The following is a 20,805-nucleotide window of genomic DNA, read 5'->3' on the forward strand; positions in this document are numbered from 1 at the left end:
TAAATACAATTTACTAATTATTAGCACCAAAGTTCTTTTGCATTTTTAGCACTCATTGTCGTATTACTTATTCCATTCAAAAGTCAAAATCCTAATATGATAAATATTTTAGAATTATTAAAAAATAATGAATTCAAATTAGATGTATATAATTTACTTAAATACCTACCTACTGAATATTTATAATTAATATAAAATTACTAAAACACTATAATACTATGTAATAATATTTATTTTCAATAATTAAAAAACAAATCATCTAAGTGATGTTGGAAATATTAATATTCCGTTAATTCTCTAGCTTAAGTAGGTATTTAAATTACATTTTGTGTAGTGGTAATAAATTGTCAATGAACAATATTATGATAAAATTAGAATATTTAAGTACAGATATAATGTATATTATACTATACATTTATGGTTGCAAATAAACCGCGTACATATTTATTTAATTGATAAGTGATATATCGACTGCAGTAGTCTATAATACGAAACATACGAATTGTATATGTTACGGCCGTTATGGGCAAAGTAGGAAGTCGGGCATTGTGCACTGCAGTGACTAGGTTGTGTCTCTTTTAATCATTTCATGCGGTCACAAAAACTAATCATTATTTTTAAGACCACATTATAGAATGTCAGCAATGTATATTTATTATCTACACATATAATTATTATACAGTGTAATTTAAAATAAATTATTATTTATTTATAATAAATAAATAGTAAACATTTGTTTTCACGAGATCGTACTCGTGCATTCTTTTGGCTCACTCGTGTGTTTAATTGTGACCAGCCAACTGTCAACATTTATTGACCACAAGATCGCGCCAACTAATCATTTCGTAAGGATTACCGGATTTTAGTAAAATGGATTGTTGACGTAAATAAATTACTACTTATCTATATTCTATAGGATTAGGTATTAGGTATTAGAAGTTGTATTAGTCGACTCCTTTAAGAGTAAACAAACATTATCTAGAAAATAATTAATGAATACGTTAGGTTATATTTACCCTTTTATTATGTACGTTTCCTAAAGATTATTAGCAATTGATCATAATGCTTATTGCTTATACTCGGCCAATATTCATATTATAAGAAATCATAATAGGTACCTACTGAAAACAGGCAATTTCATTGCTGTCTATTAATTCTCGACCGTGTCTAATTATTATAATTGCCGAATATTCCAAAAGCTTGTAACATCTTACACATTTTGGTTAAATTTGTGTTAATAGATATTTTATCTATTAACAAGATAAAAAAAATATTTATTTTCATATTTATTTTGGTAGATAAATATCAATTCATATATGTATTTATAAATATTGTAGTTATGTTATATTTATTGGTATTAATGTAGATAAAAAAAGTTTCTGATCTCAACACTGCAGTTATACAAAACGCCATGTAGGATATACCTACAGTAATCATATCACACAGTAAAACTATAGGTGATGGTATAAGTATAATCATTAGTTTTTATTATATAAAATAAAATCATCAGGAAATTTAAATTATGTCTTTTATTTAAAATAAATTATATACAATTATGTAATGTTCATTGGCCTTCATTGCTCAATAATTTTAATAGATTTTGATTTTAAACATAGGAATTCATTATGTAATCAGTCATTGGTATAACGTATAAACACATACAAACACATATACAAATATAAATACAAATTAATTTGTAAAATTTAAGTGTTAAATTAACTAATACCTATGAGGAAAATTATGACATTTTTCGTGGATCATAATATTTTCTACTCTGCATTCAGTAATTGATTGCATTCCAAAATATAATTTTAATAGTTTGAATCATATTGAACTATTTTAATAATAACAAAAACTATTAACATGCGTATAATATTATAAACAATAATTGTGTACTTTAAAACATCAATAGATTTTCTTATAGTTAAAATTGTTTTTATTATGTTAAGGTTTTGGATACATATTTGAGGTAGTGGGAACAAGTATGCTGCTATGTTATAAACTTTATTCTATATTTTAATAAGAAGTTGAAATCAATTTAGTCGATATTAAATTAATAAGCTTCAGTGTTATGTACAAAAGTTTAAGACGCTAAGAACCAGAATATCAAAGTAATGTTTTTGAATTTTTTCAAACTATATTAAACTGGTGAAGCTGAATAACGTATATACGTATAGTGCCACTGAACTCCCTTTTCATCTAGCGTCATCCAATTTTTGTAATCCATGTAAAATATTTATTTAGGTATTTTTTTAAATTGTACAGATTGTAAATTAAATGATCATATTTATTACATTTTTTTTTTTTAATAAGCAAAATATTTGTGTAATAATATATGGCTTCATAATAATTTAATAATTATTTTTAAAACCATTTAATTACCATGCATTACACAATATACATGGATGAAAATTTAAATATTTATTGTTCGTATGCCATTATGTGTGATATCAAAGTATATTTTAGACAGTACTTTTTTACAGTAGGTAATATGTTTTACTATCAACAAATTTTTGCATAACTAGGTAGTTTAAAAAAAAGGTTTGATGTTATAATGCTATTACATTTAATTTCTATAACATTATGTTTGATATTGGTATTTACCTAATTTTAAGTACATTTTGTTTTATAAAACTACTTGCCCTTATGGTTGATTTGTTTTAGTAGCTAAAATTACCTACACATTAAAAAAAAAAAAAACATAGATTCCGATTGGTATATTTTTTAAGTTGAAATGCACATAACAAGGAGTATTGATGGAAAAATTAAAAAATATACTAAGTGACAATTACCGAAAGGATTATTGGATAAGGGCCTTCCAGTCAATAAAAGTACTTAATTTGTTTGAAGATAAAATAATATGTATAAAACGAGATTACGTTTCTAACTAATATCACATTAGAACCATGACATCAAATTAACTAATTTTATTAAAAACCAAAGTACAATAAATTATAATAACCAATAACGTCTAAGAAGATCACAATAATTTTGGGAGTGGAAGATGATTGGGATGCCTCTGCTTATTACAAAACGATGGCGATTCTAGCGTTCAGCTTAGGCGGCAGAAAATGATCGTTGTAGATCATTAATCGTCACAGGAATGATTCTGGCCCGGGCAGTTCACCGGGTTTTATGAGGAACGGCTCCAGTTGGGCCATCATCAGGTCACTGGTAGACAATTGCTTGTCATGTAGTTCACTACGGGGCTTGTAAGTCCTAGACCCAGAAGTACTGTCCGACGGGTCGCTGTAGTTGGTAGAGTGATCCAGGGGTTGCATATGGTGCATCTCTGAAAGTAAACCGACAATGACAGTTTCTAATAAGGATCGAATATTTGATAATAGCTTTCTTTCAGATAAAACCATGCATTAACACAAAATTATCACTATAGTTTAAGGAAGTATTAAATGTCCAAGAATAAAATTTCAGTAATGAAATACATAAATAATATTATAGGTATAATTTATTATTACAAATATAGAAAATGTAATATTTGCGATCCAATGTTATAACTTAAAATTGGTTTTTAAAAATTCAAAAGTATATATATTTATATATATAGTCATATAGATAATTAATATTTGATTAAATGTAAGAATGAATAACAATGTTATATTCTTAACAATTAGGAAATATAAAAATAATAACAAAATAAAAATTATTTAAAATATATATTGTTTTTAATAATTAATATTTATTCATCGAAACAAAAATACTTGTCAAATAGTTTAAAAAATGTATAACTTTAACAAGCAAACAAACATAAAGGCATATAATTTATTAGTAATGAAATATTAAAATATACAATGTGATTTTAACTCTCTAGAATCTTAAAAACTTTCATTGAGAGCATACAAAGTACAGTAATATAGTTTTATTTTATAATAGCTTATATAATAGAATTATTAGGTTTTAGATGTTTTAGTGTGTTAAGATAAAGATTAAAAGTTATAAACTATAGATTGGTTAAATCAGTAAATATGATAAATAGGTATTCGTATAGCATATGCATTATATTATTTAGGTATACTTAAGCAAATTCCTAATCAATAGTTATGATTAAGTTACGTATTACTAATTAAATTATAAGTATGATAATGTTTTTATTTTTAAAATAATTTATGTTTTATGTAGTATTAGACCCGATATCTATATGGCTATATATCAAAAACAATTATAATTAAAAACGATCAATAGTTACTAAAGCCAAAATTAAATTTATTTTGCTTACATAAATATACTCTTATCGACATAGATATGATATAGATTAAAATAACACTTATGTAGTTATGTTATTCCCTCGATATCGTATTATGCTTACCTGCTGTTTTAAATATAGGTAGGTAACTATAGGTATAATGATAAAACTTCTACTTATCGTAGTTATGGAATGTTTAAAATATGTACGTACAAACAGTTAATATTTTATATAGTATGTGCATTAAATAATAATGTACAAACTTTATATAGGAAGGTACTTATAGTCTTAAAACGATAATGATATGAAATGTATATCATGTAGCATTAGTTAATAGGTACGTTAAAAAGCTGCAAGAAGAGGTTAATTTTTTTCTTTTTTTCTAAAAATGAATCGTCAATTTTACCAGTATGTGCCCGAAGCGAAATGAGCTTTTTCAGATCGTGTGCACTGCAAAGCGGCGTGTCAACAACATAAGTATTATTGAATAAACTATAATCCACTTCGTGTTCGCCGGTTTCTTTTTTGAATGACACTAATGTATCAAATCTATGTCCCCAAAGTATTTCATTTGGTAGGTACGATGACCTAGCTTGTGTCGTCATTCCCGTTGACTCGATTACTCCTTTAAAATGAAATAAATGTTTAATTGTAAAAAAATAATAATCTGTGTACTTAAAAGAAATAATTGATTTTTTGTAATTTAAAGTACATAAATATTGGGTTAATTAAATTTTAATAATATATATTTTAAAAATATTTAATTAAACGATAAATGTACATATTTATTTTTAGTGTATCTAATAACTACAGTTAAAAGTGTTCATGACCTAAATCTAAATAAAATTATCATATGTAGTTAGATAAGTATGTATTGTTGTGTAAATATTATTTAATATAAATTATTGAAATTTGAATGTTTAATAAAGTTTTCTGATTAAGTGCTAAACGCGTTTTAGACGTACGGAGTTGAAATTTAGTTGATATAAGATATTTAGTCTATTTTAGAGAATTTGAAATAAAATCAATAATTATAAAATTAAAACTAAAATAAAGTAATTATTGTATAAAAATTAATAAAACAAAAATGTAGTATGCATAGTGTTAAAGGTATTAGATGTGTATTGTATATGAATTTTAATAATTTAAACTATTATAACTGTTATATAAATATTATCTCTGTACAATAATAACTAACAAAATGTTGTGTCCGAAATTGGAGTCATTATTAGTCAAAAGAATATTCTTGTTAGCATGTTTTATTTTTCTTAACAAAAGTAATGTTACCTTCTAGGACAACAACAATTTCAAACTTCTCTTGTAAGAAATCGGCAGCCGAAAGCATATACAGCGGTGACTGTGGAGTAATTTTGTGAACAATAGTCGTAGGCCATATGAAAAATATCCTGTCCTCTTCACCGTCACCGCCGACTTTAAGCTCCTGTTGATGGAACGGTAACAGCTCACCTTCTATTGTCATCTAATGCAAATAAAATTCTTTCCTTAAGTAATTTGGCAACTTTTGGTAAATTTTATCATATTTGTTCCACAATATTGAATGTTGTAATTTAATTATAACACCTAATGATTTAAAATTTTCAAAAAATATTTTACAGTAAAAAGAGGGACGAGAGTTTTCATTTTAGAAACAAAAGTTCACGGAACACTCGTTAGTCCTTACGTAGAACAAAAAAATCAGAATTCAAATAAATTCATTATTGAATAAAAAGACCGGGGTGATTATATTTGGTGAATACTGAATCATCTTATACTCGTATATACTCACTTTTTTCTTTATTAGCTGTGCCCTAACGTGTGCCTCAATAATATGCGATTTTCTCATGTCGCCTACTCGAAACATGAGACACAGAATGCCATCCCTTTGGCATATTACAGCGTTTCTGCTGAACAACAGTGTCTGCGTTCGTTTTTTCGGCCTGGATAACTTAGCGAACACTACGCCCACCATAAATGCCTGGATCATAACGCCTACTATGCTCTGTAGACACATAATGAATATTGCTTCAGGACATTCTTCGGTTGTGTGTTTGGAACCATAACCTGATATATACAGCGCAAACAAGAAGTAGGTATTACACACTAATTATGGTGTTTTGAATTTCAAGAGACCATAAAACAATAACGGTTGTGTACGTTGGTCAGCTTTAGTCAATAGTCAAGTATATATAACAATATATGTGTGTATACGTATAAAAAAACCGCCGAGTTTTAAGGAAAACGATGAGAAAATAGCATCGTCTATCCGTCCAAACAATACAGTTTAGATTTTTACCTATTGTGTGCTGAGTTTCGACGCTGAACAGAAAGCACGAGGTGAAAGAATACATTTCTCGAACACATGGTACCCACGTTGAGTTATTATCCCTTACCGAGAATTCCAAATCTCCATGGTTTAGTGCGATCAGCCACCATACAATGGCAAACCCTAACCAACTGAGCATGAAATTCATTGAAAACACTAACAACGTCCATCGCCATTGAGCATCAACGAGTGTCGTAAATATATCCTAAAACATAAAAAATATATATAAATAAATACATAAATGCATATTATCCAAAAATTACAACAAGGAAATTATAATTATTATTATTGATATTATTTCATAAAATTCTGTTATCTAGGATCAAAACAATTTTTTCTTATAGCTGGACTATAGAAAGGGAAAATAATTAAATTCTACAAAACTATACTATACGTCTGTTGTATAATATTATCTATCAATTAAAAATAATAGGTATATAATGATATTATCAAGCGGTGTGTAAAATAATTATTATAAATAAATAAAGAACATTTTTTTTAAAAAGAAATTTGAATAATACATTTTTTAAAAGAATTAAAAATGATTATCCTATTAATAAATAATTTGAAAATAGTATCATGTAGTTATAGATTATGTAATTTATATTAAGCAAAACTATTTGCGTTCAAGGTGAATCCGTGGGAGCATAGAAAAATGTCATAGAAATAATTTTTGTTACTATTATAAGTACACAATAAGAACAAACAAATTGTTTTAAAACAATAATGTGCAATGTACAATGAATACAATTTATATTCATTTAAAATTCAAAAATATAGTATTTATTTATTATGATGTTAATAATTTTTTTGCCAGTGTTTTTTTAAATACTTTTATATTTTTAACTAAATTTTAGCAAAGTATTTATGTTTTTCAAACTTTAATTCGTTAATTTAAATACACTTCAATAAAGGGTTGTGCAGAAAAAAATTAGGCATCATTATGAACCCAATAATATACTTCCATCGTTAAAAAACTAAAAAATAATTTATAAGATGAACCAAAACATTATAATATTCTCCTAATTTTGTGTAATACAAATCAATCATCAGTGTAATATTAGTTATAAACAAGTAGTTTTGGTTTTAATGAACGGTGATTTATTATATTATACAGTTCAAAGTTGTGAGTGTCAAGAGAAAGCTACAAAACTAACAATAATTATTATGTAGGTAATTTCAATTTTAAAATCTCTCATAGCATCAGATAATATAGATGTATTCATAATATTTATTATCTGTATGTATTTACTATTCCTCTGAATAAATGAAACGTAAGTACTTCTAAAAGCGTATATGAATAACGGCAAATTATGGTAATAATCTTTTAGCGGTGTAGATTTAAATATTGGGACCTCGCCACTATACATAGTGTACAGAGTACAGCGTTAAGACATATTTATTTTCCATCATGTCAATATAAAAACGATTGTGCTTAACCATTAGAAAAAAAAATTATTGGCGCTTTTGATGAATTTTCATTTATGCGTATTTCACGAATATACTTATGCACAGTTGGTATCCATTTTTGGGGTTTGACGAGATAAAATCACTTTTATTACACACGGCCATTGTCACGCTCTAGATTTCAAATACAGCAGTGACAGCAGGCTGGTAAAAAAAAATACATTTAAAAAATAGTGTACTATGTCAACACTAAAAATAGGCTAGTGATTTAGACTCCAAGATGACAAGGAAATTGGTGTGCAGTGTACGGCCCGCTGCATTACTTAGTCCGGAGACAACGTTTATTCATTAAAATATAAAGAAATTGTAAAACGAAAAAAAATTATGATGCTAAGGGTACTTGAGTTGAGTGCAATCTATTAGGACGGGTTTTTTAAATTTGTGTTAAAATGTCAAATTTTAAAACAATGTTAAAATATCGCATTCCAAAACACTTAGATCAAAGTTTGGGTACTCGAAACCGCATATTTTGTGTATACATTTTTTCAACAATTTTCTTTAGTTTTATGTAGTTTGACTTTAAATTTTTTTTATATAAAAATAATGTACAATAATAAAAGATAATATTATGTATTACATCATATACTATACCTAATATGAATTATTATTGAATATGTGTTTTTTTCATTATTGAAAATAAATCAAGGGAATGTAATGTGATACCTATTTAGATCGATAAATTATAACTGAATGTTAATCATAGTCAAGCAAATCCACATATTTCATACGTGCTCAGTATAATATGAAATAAAAGATTGATTAGGTTTGGTGTAATTTTAAAAACAATTCATTTTTCAGCTTATTTGTTAAACTTCAAAATGAAAATAAAAAATATTGTATTTTATGATAAATGAGGTTGAAAATTGTTAAAAATTGTTTAATAAATTTATATTATAGTATAGTATAATTTTACTCAAGGTCATTTTTTTTCAATAATATTATAACTAGTTTTTAGTAACACATTTTATTCACATTGTTTTATTTGGAACTCAAATTATGAAAAAGAAAATTAAAAAATGCGATGTGTACTAATCATGTATACTAATATTATAAATTATAAACCATAAATATATATAATATTAATTATTATAATTATAATATATAAATATATTATACACATACATTTTTTTAACCAAAATAATAAGCATATAATGAAATGTTTATTTTACTTTATATTTTTAATTTATTTATGTAAATATTTGCTCATTTAACTAAATTGGTTTTAAAAAATAAGTACATATAACTATGTAGTGTCTACTGCGCAAGTGTGCAACAACTTCAAAATAGAACTGAAAAATTATATTTCAAATTTCTTCTTTAAAAAAACGTATATATTTACTAAAACTAATATTTAGATACGATGATTAAATACTCAACTAAATAAACTAATACTACCTGCATGGCCTATAAATATTAATTTGTATTTATAATTCAAATGATATTCACCTGTAAATATTTTCTTCTTCTTTTAGCTACTTTTCCTTGAACAACATTACATTCACCGTGCTTGAATACTACTCGTCTGTACTGTCTCCTAGAGCTGAATCTTGGTTGTCTGTACCTATTAACACCAACAATATAATATTGTATTAAAATTACAATTCAATTAAATACAAAAAAAAGAGAACAACTTTATTTAAGACTGTATCTGTAGCATTAAAATAAAATAGAAGTCCAATGCCCATAAATGATATTATTTAAATTAAAATATTATATATATATATATATATATATATATATATAATTAGAATCTTTGTTAAACTAAATTTTAAAACTATTATTCAACAAGCCAATACTTATAGTACCTATAATACCTTATAGTTAATAATTATTTATTTATATAGTACTATTCTTGAGATAATAAGTAAATTAAATCATAAACATTAGAATTATGTTTGTATTAAAGTGTAATACACATGTTCACCATTTTTATTGAAACCTATATTCATCAACAAAGAACATAGGTAAATCATCTTATCATTGACTGAATTTTATTGGTAACTTGCCACGTTATAAACAAAATTTTCCCAAGTTTTTCAATAGTTTATACACAAACTATTAATCCAGTTACATAAAATATTAATTTGTCCTCCCACAGCCCCATTTGAATGAAATTATGCATTAATCATACACGGGAATTAACAAAGACATCGACAAAACTGTCATTTTTATTCTATCCGAGTTCATATTTTTTACATAATATGAGAGTGAGTATATTTTTAAATATGTTTTAAATGCTTAGTGTAATGGAAACATAAAAAATTACTTTACAATTTTAAATGAATCGAGACAGTTACATTATATTTATTTAAGTTAGACCCAACGAACTCATTAAGTCATGAATAAAAATAAAAATGTTACGTTTCTTGTAAAGTTATTAACCTTATCTTAACATATTATGTAAGTATAAATGTCTTGGGCAATGAAAAAAATTACCTAGATATAAATATAATGTAGCGATGTATTTGTTACTTTATTATTTATAATAGATAAAAATAAAGTTATTAAAATAATATACATTTCACTTTATTTTTTTATTATCTACTTTAATCGCAATATTGTTTTTTTATACAGAGTTTTTTTTAGAAATTGTTTATATGTACATCTTAAATTATAAAGAATTTGTTAGAATATTGTTTTTAAAATAATCATTATAGTTTGTTAATATACCCAAGGAAAAATATACTGAGAGAATGATTTTCATTATTGTTTATTCATAATTTTAACTATCTTTACATTCTTATATGATAATATAATAAATAATAATGTTTGATGGATAGGCTAAAGTATGTACTATTCATAGATATAAAACAAATAAATAAGAAAACTGTTAACGAATGCAGAATGACACATTAATAGCCATTACATAAGTTTTGAATAATTTCAATTTTTTGTGATATCTGTTATTTTTCTTCTCATTATGAAATGTAATTACTTTTGTTGGTGTAAAAGGTTTAAAATAAATTAGAGTAAGTTTTAAGTTTTAATCGAGCACGGGTAACTTTTTACTGCGTATATGTATATCATAGTTAAGTTTTTAGTCAAATATTGTAATTATAATCATTTTACAAATTTACATCTAAATACATAATTTCATAAATCTTATATTTGAGGTTATCTTAATAAATAAATATAGATTTTATTCTCGAGGACACAATCAATGTAATGGCATAAGATTTATAAAATTTATTGAGATATTTTAACATTGTTTATATCATACCTACAATTTATAAGTTTCTATTTGATATTTATTTAATGAAAATATTCTAAAAATAACATTAATTAGATACTAAATTTAAGTTAAACTACCCATGACACGTCTGTATTATTTTTCAAATTAAAATAATAGTATATCAGTAGACGTTAATTTTTAACATTATATTCTATGATAAAAATGAGCTATTTATAAAGCAACAAATATGTATATATATACCTAATATATTATATTATATTAGGTATATGTTTGTATGTCACAATGTTGCATCCATCTATAAGTGTAATGCGTTCAATTGTCTTAGTAAACATACATTTTTGAGCAATGAAAATTACAGCGGAAAATAAAACTAATAAGCCATACATAAATGTGGTCAACCTAATAAAACTATAATATTACATTAAATTCAAAACTTTTTAAGAAGAATAAAAAGTCTGTTCTTGTATAGATGTGATATATGTCTTATAAATATGTGATATTTATATAAATGTAATTTTAATAATTGTTATCAGGTCTATTAATTTATTAACATCTTAAAATAATTGGATCATAGCAAATTACTAATTTCTATGTGGTTTAGTTAAAAAAATACTAAAAACAACAATAAAATAAAATATTAAGTGCAATATACTGACTGCTTCATAGAATTATACAAGATATCTCTTTAATCGTACGTTGAAAATTTAAAACAAATCATTTTTTTTTTTTTTGATTAGTATAAACTATAAAGTAAAATAATTAATACTATAAATATTTAGGAAACGTTCTATAATATAATAATACAATCACTATCATATAACCACTAAAAAATTTAAATAATTTATGCACACGTTTACTTATGAGAATTAGAGATATTTATTACGCACCATCCTTGTATAATAGAATAATTATTAAGTGTATTACAAATAATGGTCTAGTCTACGTTATTTAAAGTTATTAATTATTATATATTTTATTGCAATGATAACTTCATAAATTTTAATCTATTCTATTCGTTTTAAATACTTAAATGCGTTGTTTTGTAATGATTCAATAGGAAAATATTTTATTACTCAGTATTTCACTGAAATGTATTAGCTATTCAGTGTATCACTTGTTACTCATCCGGTATTCCCTATAAATCATATGAGAATTCTTTGAACTAAATAATTATACTCAAGTTGAGGAGATTTTAAATTGTTGAAATTATATACAATATAATATATGTAATGTTTTTTTATAGTTAACATTAAAGTTACAGTTTGATAGTTATAAACGGTAAATTATAGGTGCGAGAAAAAATAACTTTTCAAAAAAATATGAAGTGAAAGGACAAACTTAATTTTATTATGATGCCGGAGGTATTTTATTACAATGTCGAAGGTATATTAGATTTTAGTGAGATCGCTCATTATAAACTGTATAATAAAGTAATCAAATGGAAATTAAAAAAAAAAATATTCGTTTAACAAATTATTTTATTAAACCATACATATTTATTGAAAAATCGAATGTTGATACTATTGTTACCTATAATATTAAAATAATATAATATATTAATTTAAATTTTGTGAATTCAAAATCGTCCGTAGTCACGTTATTCGCAGGATATCAATCTTTTACATGTATATGTGGTTTTACTAAACCAGTTAATTTATTAAAACGTTATATCATATGTAATTCATAAGTTTCTTCTGTAGTCAATTATATGGTTTTGTCGTGGTCTAAAAATGTGCAGTATATAATAAATAATATAATACAGTTTTAACCTGCAGTCAAATGTATATTATTTTAATGTAAACAATTTTGTAACATATCTTTTGTACTCTTTTACTCGTTTAGGATAATAGAGTTGAACTTATATTTGATATGTAAACGTCAAATATTTAAAGTTGAATATTTTTAGTTGTGCGAATCATTAATTTTGTAAAATAAAACTTTGTGGTACATTAACTATATAAAAGCAAAGAAAAGAAGTTTATAATATTTAATTAAAAAAATAAGTGGTTAAAATAACCTCAATTCAATTGCAATTTTGATATTTCTTGTCTCCCACGAGAGAGTCAATATCAGGATTAAAACTGAGTAGTTTTAGACTCAAATCATTCTCAACATTCAATTTATTTCTATATTTATTTTTCATAAAAAATTCAAGTTGAAAAAGCTCGTTCATATGGATAAGTTGTTGAAAAGTCCATCCAGTGTCTCAATACATTTTTTGCAACGGTTGGCTAGTCCTACCCAACAATTATCCAGAACGTGATCTAATATCTAATATACATAAGTATCAACAAAGAATTATAAATGTTTGTAAAACGTCTGTATTATATGCACCTAATATTTTTATGTATAAAATATAAAAACCTTGACGTTGAGTCAATCAACATAATTAATTAAAATTTACTAACTTTCGACTTAGGTTTGGAAACCGATTTGGTATATAATTGGTATTAAGAGTGATTGTTCAAAATATATATATATTACCCTTTTACCTCTCTCAAATATTTATTGGAGCAGAAATTATAGATAAGTTTTAACGTGTATATTGTGTGAAGTCATAGATAATAGGGATCTATAAGCACTCTCAACACAATGATTTGTCTGTTTATCGTATTCTAATTGGCCGTTGTAATCAGGGTATCATTCACTAACAATAATAATATAATAATGAAAAATTTTATATATTTTAATAATTAATATCTAATCTATTATAATTAATGCATTATTTTTGTCGAAATTTAATCAATTTAATACTGTATAATACCGTGATTACGACGGATTCGACATACCAAAAAATTATAGTTGTCTTTCGAGTCCATCAAGTCTTGACTTCAACGAAAGTGCCGACGAAATAATCAAATACATAGCTAGGTAGGTACTCATTTTACCGAAAACACTATTTTTGACTACTCGTGGTGGTGCAAATTACTTATCTATTTATTTTGAAGCAAATTACAAACTTCCTTTTTTTTTTGTATACCGAAACGAATTCGATTACGTGAGTTGATTACTATATTCATGCATCGTCGTATGCGTAATGATTAAAATAACAATTTATAAAATACGATATATGCGAATCATGAGTGCATGTATGCAATGCACGCGCATATTTCTCAGGACGTTCTGCACACATCGTAATGATAATAATATACACACATATTGCACATTCGCATAAACGTCAGTCGCCGGTTTTTTGAATTTCTTTTTTTTATTTATTTTGTCTCGTACCGACTTAAATAGTAATAATAATAATAATAATAATAATCATAATATGCAAGACGCACATCAAAGGGGGGTCGACCTAGTTCACGCTCAACACTCGATTTATGATTAACCTACAATCCGATATAGGCCCACTGTACTATGCGCGTGCTATACTGCAGCCACTTCGTTATATAGCACTGCGCGCCGGTTGCCAAATTGTTATAATTTCGAGACTCTTGGCTTTCGGAAACGGGACAAACGAGACAGCCTGTGACGCACGCAATGTCGCGCATATCCTGGATGGTGGCCAGAGGACTCTGCGCGACTTCTCCTCTTACCCAGACCGACAAAACACCCCTTCGCCGCACTCCACCACTATAACCACACATGCTCCATTCTCACCCACTGCGTGCGCATATGTATAGTACGGTAGACCTATACTGTACACATGCACATAATATGTTACGCGTATATATTATATATATCTACGGTAATATACAATTTAGTAATGTTGTACGGAGTGATCCGTTACAGTCTATAGAATCGATTTTCGTGATTGTATTTATTTAAAAATGTTTTTCAAAAATAACGCACAAAAAATAAACAGTCCAGTAAAAAGTGTTGGACAAAAAGAAAAGAATTAAAACAAAAATTATAAATTATAATATCAACAGCTGAAACTGTTGACCTCAACTCAATTTCAGTGTCATAGAAAAAAAATCAAAATTGTTTCATTTATCACAGGACATTAATAACCTATTAAGTGGTGATTCAATCCAAAAGTAATATATCTACAATGATGTGATGGTGTTTAGAAAAAATTAGCAGAAAGAAGGGAAAACTTTGGAACATTAATTGGTATCAACTCCAAGGTTTCAAAGCAATTGACGTCATAATTTAAAAGATTATAAGTCCGTGTACATCAATAAACTTTTTTCTTAACTTTAGATTTTCCAATTTAAATTCGATAGCAATAACATATTCTAAACTCTCATTTGACTCACCTGATTTCCATTGTAGAACAGGTACAGAAATAGAAAAATTTTCTGAGTTTGTTCGACTTTTCAACTAAACCTTTTTAAATAGGACTATGGGAGCCTAAACTGCATGGATCCGTATTCTATTTGGAACCATAATAGCGTAAAATATAGAATATTAAGATACATTGGATAGTTAAACTCCAAACAATTCCTCCCTATGAATTCCCAAGTCTATATAGTTTTGTTTCTTATCATATTTTTGTGATTAATAAATAACGATAGATAAATTACTGGAAAACAGTATCTCTATAGAACATTTAATTGTGATACAACTGTTAAGAACTGATCGCCAATCTAATAATTGAAAACTTTAAAAACTCTACGGCTAGTGAAAGTTATTTGGGTACATTGTAATGAAGATAAAATACGTTGTTATATTATTCAAATTTGAAGTATTTAATAACTTAAAACCATGAAATTTAACGAAAAATCTATTATTTTTTCAATAACATTATATTACTAATAAAAAATAAATTAATATATATATATAACGTAGATGAGCGAAATTTAAAACAGCAAGTGGTACTTAGAAAAAGTTGTGATTCGTTTATCTGAACTTTAAAATGTTACTATGAATAAACAAAAAAAAACTATTCGATATTTAAACATTAATATTTTTAGAAATTTAGGTAAGCTATAAGTATATCTACTGCAGCTTCCGTTTTATAAGTGCTTAAAATTATTATTTCAGTCACTGAAAGAGTTAGTGACTGTCAGTTAAATGGACCACTCCGTATGAATATATATATATATACTCTAATATATATTATAGTATACACGCGTGAGACGCAAATAAAAATATATATTTCGGGCTTGAAACGTAATCGGGAAACGTCCGCGGTGCCCGTCTACTGTAGCTGAGGCCGGACCAAGCGTCTGTTCCGCGGCTGTTCAGCGGTAGCGCGGACGCCCGTGGAACCTCGAAAACCGAAAAAAAAATGTATACCTATACCTATCCACGACAAATAACGAATATTAAATAAATTTTATATTTTAATTATATATCGTGATATTGTATCATACTAGTGATGTGAGTTTTACAGAAAAAAAACGTGCGATACATTTTACGTTAAGCTTACGTATATTTTTTTTTGCTAGGTACATTATATTATTACAGTGTACAATATTTTTGTTCAATGGTACTAGTATTATAAAAAAAAATCAAACGAGAGACAACTCGATTTTATGAAAGGTACTGAGTAAAAAAAAGAAACAACGGTAAAATTTACCGAACTCCCGTCTTTAAATTAATACCACGTAGAAAATGATTTCATACAACAACGCGGTGTCTTTATCACCCACTATGACATTCATGAACGGAACATGCCTGCGTCATCACGGCACGTGGTCGGATTTCTTCCCCTCCCCCCCTATTTATTGATGACCGGTGTTCCTTGCGGGCGTTCGTTTTATTCATTTCGCACTTGAAATCTTATATTCGCATTGTTTAAGTATAATATACAGACCACATACGCATAATACACAACAGGGCAATCAAAATCGACTACAGTGTCACATTGCCGCGAGACCTCAATAACGCGTAACGCGCCTGTCGGTTTCGTTACGCAAAATTTGATCGCGTCCTGATGTATAGAATTATAATATGCTAAGGTATAATGGACATATTGACATCGTTGACCTCAAAACGGTTTCTCGAGTCTACGAGTCGATGAGACGACGTTCGTCGCGGACTTAGACGAAACTCCCGCGCCCACACTGCAGCAAACATATCATGCCCACTAATACAACAATACAGTGGGTATTGCTAGTAAAATGGTGATAATAATTACCATAGGAACCTCCCAAAAATGATCGGTACCTATACACGCCTATACTTTACACTTAACCATCATCCTTAATTTTTATATTATATTTAGGTTCTGGGAAGTTGATTAAGAACATGAATTAGTTCATAAGTTTCAGATCGAGTAATAGATTTTTTTTTTTTAAATGAACTTATGGGTTTTTTTTTTTTTAGTAAAATTAATTAGCCTTACCTCGTTTCAATGATATTATGAAATGAAGTATTAAGTTATCACTATATTATTACTTAAATAAATATGTATACATACACACAGTCACGTAATGTAAATATAATATACTAAACATCTTGATTAATAATATAATATATTTCTTTAAAAAATACAACAAAAAAATTAACAATAAATCTTTATTTATTAAATTTCAATATTCAATATTATGATTTATGACAATGGCCTTAGTAATTAAAAATAAGAATTTTTAAATGTGCCGACTTAAGATTGATGTAAATGTTAGAATAGGGCAAATTCCCAAGTTGTCCCCTCCTCCCCCCCCCCAAAAAAAAATGACGCCACTGTTTGACACATTAATGCATTACAAAATTTCCATTAAAATAAACCAATATAATAAGTATTTTAATATGAACTTTGGCGGCTTTTTAATCTGATATCGTAAAAAAAACAATGCGAGTCTATAGTCACGTTTCGCTAGATTGTGTTACCTATGTGGCTATGTACCATATTTCAACAATGTAATACACTATTGTAATCATTCTAGGCAGTTTAAATATTAACAAATCTCACATCTTTCGTAAACAGAACTGTGTAGGTATTATTTTATGATATACCTATCTATTGGTTATGACTTTTGAATACCTATTATTATTGTACATATTGTTATATTCGCGTTGTTGAGTAACACGCTCAAACGAACTGCCGAGTGCAGATTGCGAATGAATATGATCAATAAACTTATACTACGATGAACATAATGATCAAATTCGGAATTTAATGTACCAATTTAAAATGGAAATAGTATATTCATGTATAGAAATGTTTTTCAAATTTATTGTATTACACAGGTTTTATATTATTTCCTGATAAAAAAACTGTTTACATTACAAATAGTATTTTTATATTAGGTATTATATTTATATGTCTACCTACCTATAAATCAAATTGCACACATATATAGATACTTAAAATAATAAATAATTTATCCTGTTCAATGCGTGGTAACTTATATCGAACGTTTATTTATCAAGTCTGTCTAATGCTATACTTATATTTCGTAGCATACATTTGAAATTGCACACTTGTATAAATGTACCCACCTATATGCTATATCTATTGTAATATATTTTACTCATTGTTAAAGCTATGGAAATATAATAGTTGTACGTTTTGAATTTTATATTGTATAACTGAATTTTCATATAAGTGTATTATCTATTATTATAAATATTAAGTATTACAAATATATTATAAGAAATCTCGTACTTATCAACTGACGAGTACATTAATTTTACATTTTTTTTATTATCTTGATATTATTCAAAACGATGATTAATTTTGCGTCACCTACTAAGAAATAATTATGATTTATGAATATAAATGCAACATAATTAAAACCCAATAAAAAGGGTAATGTATAATTATATTATACTGCATTTTCCTCTCATCTTTAAACTTTGTTCAATTGAACGTCAATGCCAAGGTTAACAAAATTTTATCACTCCATTTTAGTATTTATGTCCTGCACCGTATGTAATGAATTTGAATTTAATAGAAAAAGATCATTAACAAATTTCATCAGTAGTTTTATTGACGTTTCGCAATACAATTTGTATAATGCTTAATATAAAATTAAATTATATATTTTAACAAATTTATCTATTTTTCAAACCAAATTTTATAGTAAATTTAGCAGGCAATTTTATTATCAGAAAAAATGTGTAGCCATAAATTAAAAATTAAAAATAATAAATCAATCTAAATTTATATTATATTGGATTTATTAATAAACTCTATTTACATTATGTCATTATATTATAATTTATAATCCATACCATCTTTCTTCATTTATTGTCGACATTATAACAAAAATTCAAAACACAAAAATATGTATAAAATGATGTCATATATTTTTCGATTACTAAATTTGACTTTAAGTTATTGGCATTTTATTAAATGCATAATTTTTCAAAAATTAATATCTATTAAAAACGTATGTGGCTTATATAAGTTATATAAGTTTAAGTCAAGCCAAATCCTTAGATTATCACCATTGAATAATTGTAAGTAAAATATAGAAAAATATTAATCATTTTGATACTGATATACATTTTTGAAAAGGATCTTGAATAATTTAATAGTATTATTTAAGTATTTTAAAAATACAATAAGTAGATAGTTTCATAGCGAATGGTTTCAAAATAAAATTAAAAAATCTAATTAAATTTTATACAGTTAATTAACATTACTTAATATATTCCAATTTATACTTAAATGAATAATACATAATAGACGCTAATAATATCAAACTATTAAATGTAATAGATCAAGTAATAACAATAATACGAACAATTAGTATCAATAACTGTGCGTAAAATATCGATCTGTAAACAAATTATTGATATATAATAGAATATAAAATAATAAGTGATAATATGTGAAATTTGAATACGACTATTAATAGTCGTAACTAATAAATAGTTAGAAGGTTAGGACTGAAATAAATTTTTTGACTCAAATAAAGTACCTAGTTAGTCTACAAATAAATTATATATTTTGTATTTTTTAAAATAGCTTAGACAAATAACATGAAAATTAATCAGTATTGATATTTATTAAGTAATAGTATTTTATACAAAAAATCATTCATATTTTTGATATATTAAATTTTTTGTAATATTTATTATGAGATTATATTATTCGCTTAAAAAATAAAAATAAAAATTTTATTGAAAATGTTAGTTAATTAATCATAAGTTAAAATAATTCAAACCTATAATAGTGTTTTTCTTTAATGAGCTAAAATTTGTCACTGAAAGTATAATTTGTGTATTATCTAATGTTACAACTTAAAAAAATATATGTATATAATAAATACAAATGAGCTTGTACATTTTGTAACTTCAACAGCAAAAAAGTTAAAATAAGATATATTTATAGGCAACAAGATAATAAGCCAGTCGTACATACATAATTTATCATTTTCAAGCATGAGACAATATAGACAAAATGCGCAAAACAACTGAAAGCAGACTCACATTGGTTGAGATTGTCCATTACACTTGACATGATCCACATTTCTGAAACCAGAAAATAATGACTTTTAAACAAACATCTATATGGTTTTAACGATAATTCCTGTAATTTTCTATTGCGACCACTCAAAAATGAAGTACAGTTTTTAAATATATTTATTATCGTCTATTCTAAAAGCTAACATAAGTATTAGAAAGAACTATTTTATGATGAGTTCACAGAACACTAGAAATTAGCGTAGGCATAACGATTCAAGTTACACCGTAATCTAAATAATCAAATGGAAGCTGAAAATATAAAATTAACAGACAACTCAAAATTTAAGTTGAAAAAATGTTAAATTTTTG

At 25.9% G+C, this 20,805-nt stretch overlaps 1 protein-coding gene across 5 annotated transcripts in view; it reads right to left on the bottom strand.

The window, feature by feature from the left end:
- Positions 1-2,912: 2,912 nt before the first annotated feature.
- Positions 2,913-20,805, bottom strand: part of LOC113560793 (G protein-activated inward rectifier potassium channel 3-like) — a 29,957-nt gene continuing 12,064 nt past the window's right edge. For 3 of the 5 annotated variants that reach the window (XM_026966860.1, XM_026966864.1, XM_026966863.1), the window contains exons 2-8: positions 20,461-20,502; positions 9,438-9,552; positions 6,495-6,729; positions 5,988-6,262; positions 5,489-5,681; positions 4,608-4,826; positions 2,913-3,292 (exon numbers count right to left, since the gene is read on the bottom strand). In XM_026966860.1, the coding sequence (XP_026822661.1) occupies positions 3,096-3,292; positions 4,608-4,826; positions 5,489-5,681; positions 5,988-6,262; positions 6,495-6,729; positions 9,438-9,552; positions 20,461-20,502 (1,276 nt within the window). In that variant the 3' untranslated portion in view covers positions 2,913-3,095. Of the gene's footprint in view, positions 3,293-4,607; positions 4,827-5,488; positions 5,682-5,987; positions 6,263-6,494; positions 6,730-9,437; positions 9,553-20,392; positions 20,503-20,805 lie in introns of those variants that run through there. The other 2 variants (XM_026966865.1, XM_026966861.1) reach the window with 2 other exon arrangements.

The sequence above is a fragment of the Rhopalosiphum maidis genome, chromosome 1, assembly GCF_003676215.2.
Source record: "Rhopalosiphum maidis isolate BTI-1 chromosome 1, ASM367621v3, whole genome shotgun sequence".
Taxonomy (NCBI): Eukaryota; Metazoa; Arthropoda; class Insecta; order Hemiptera; family Aphididae; genus Rhopalosiphum; species Rhopalosiphum maidis.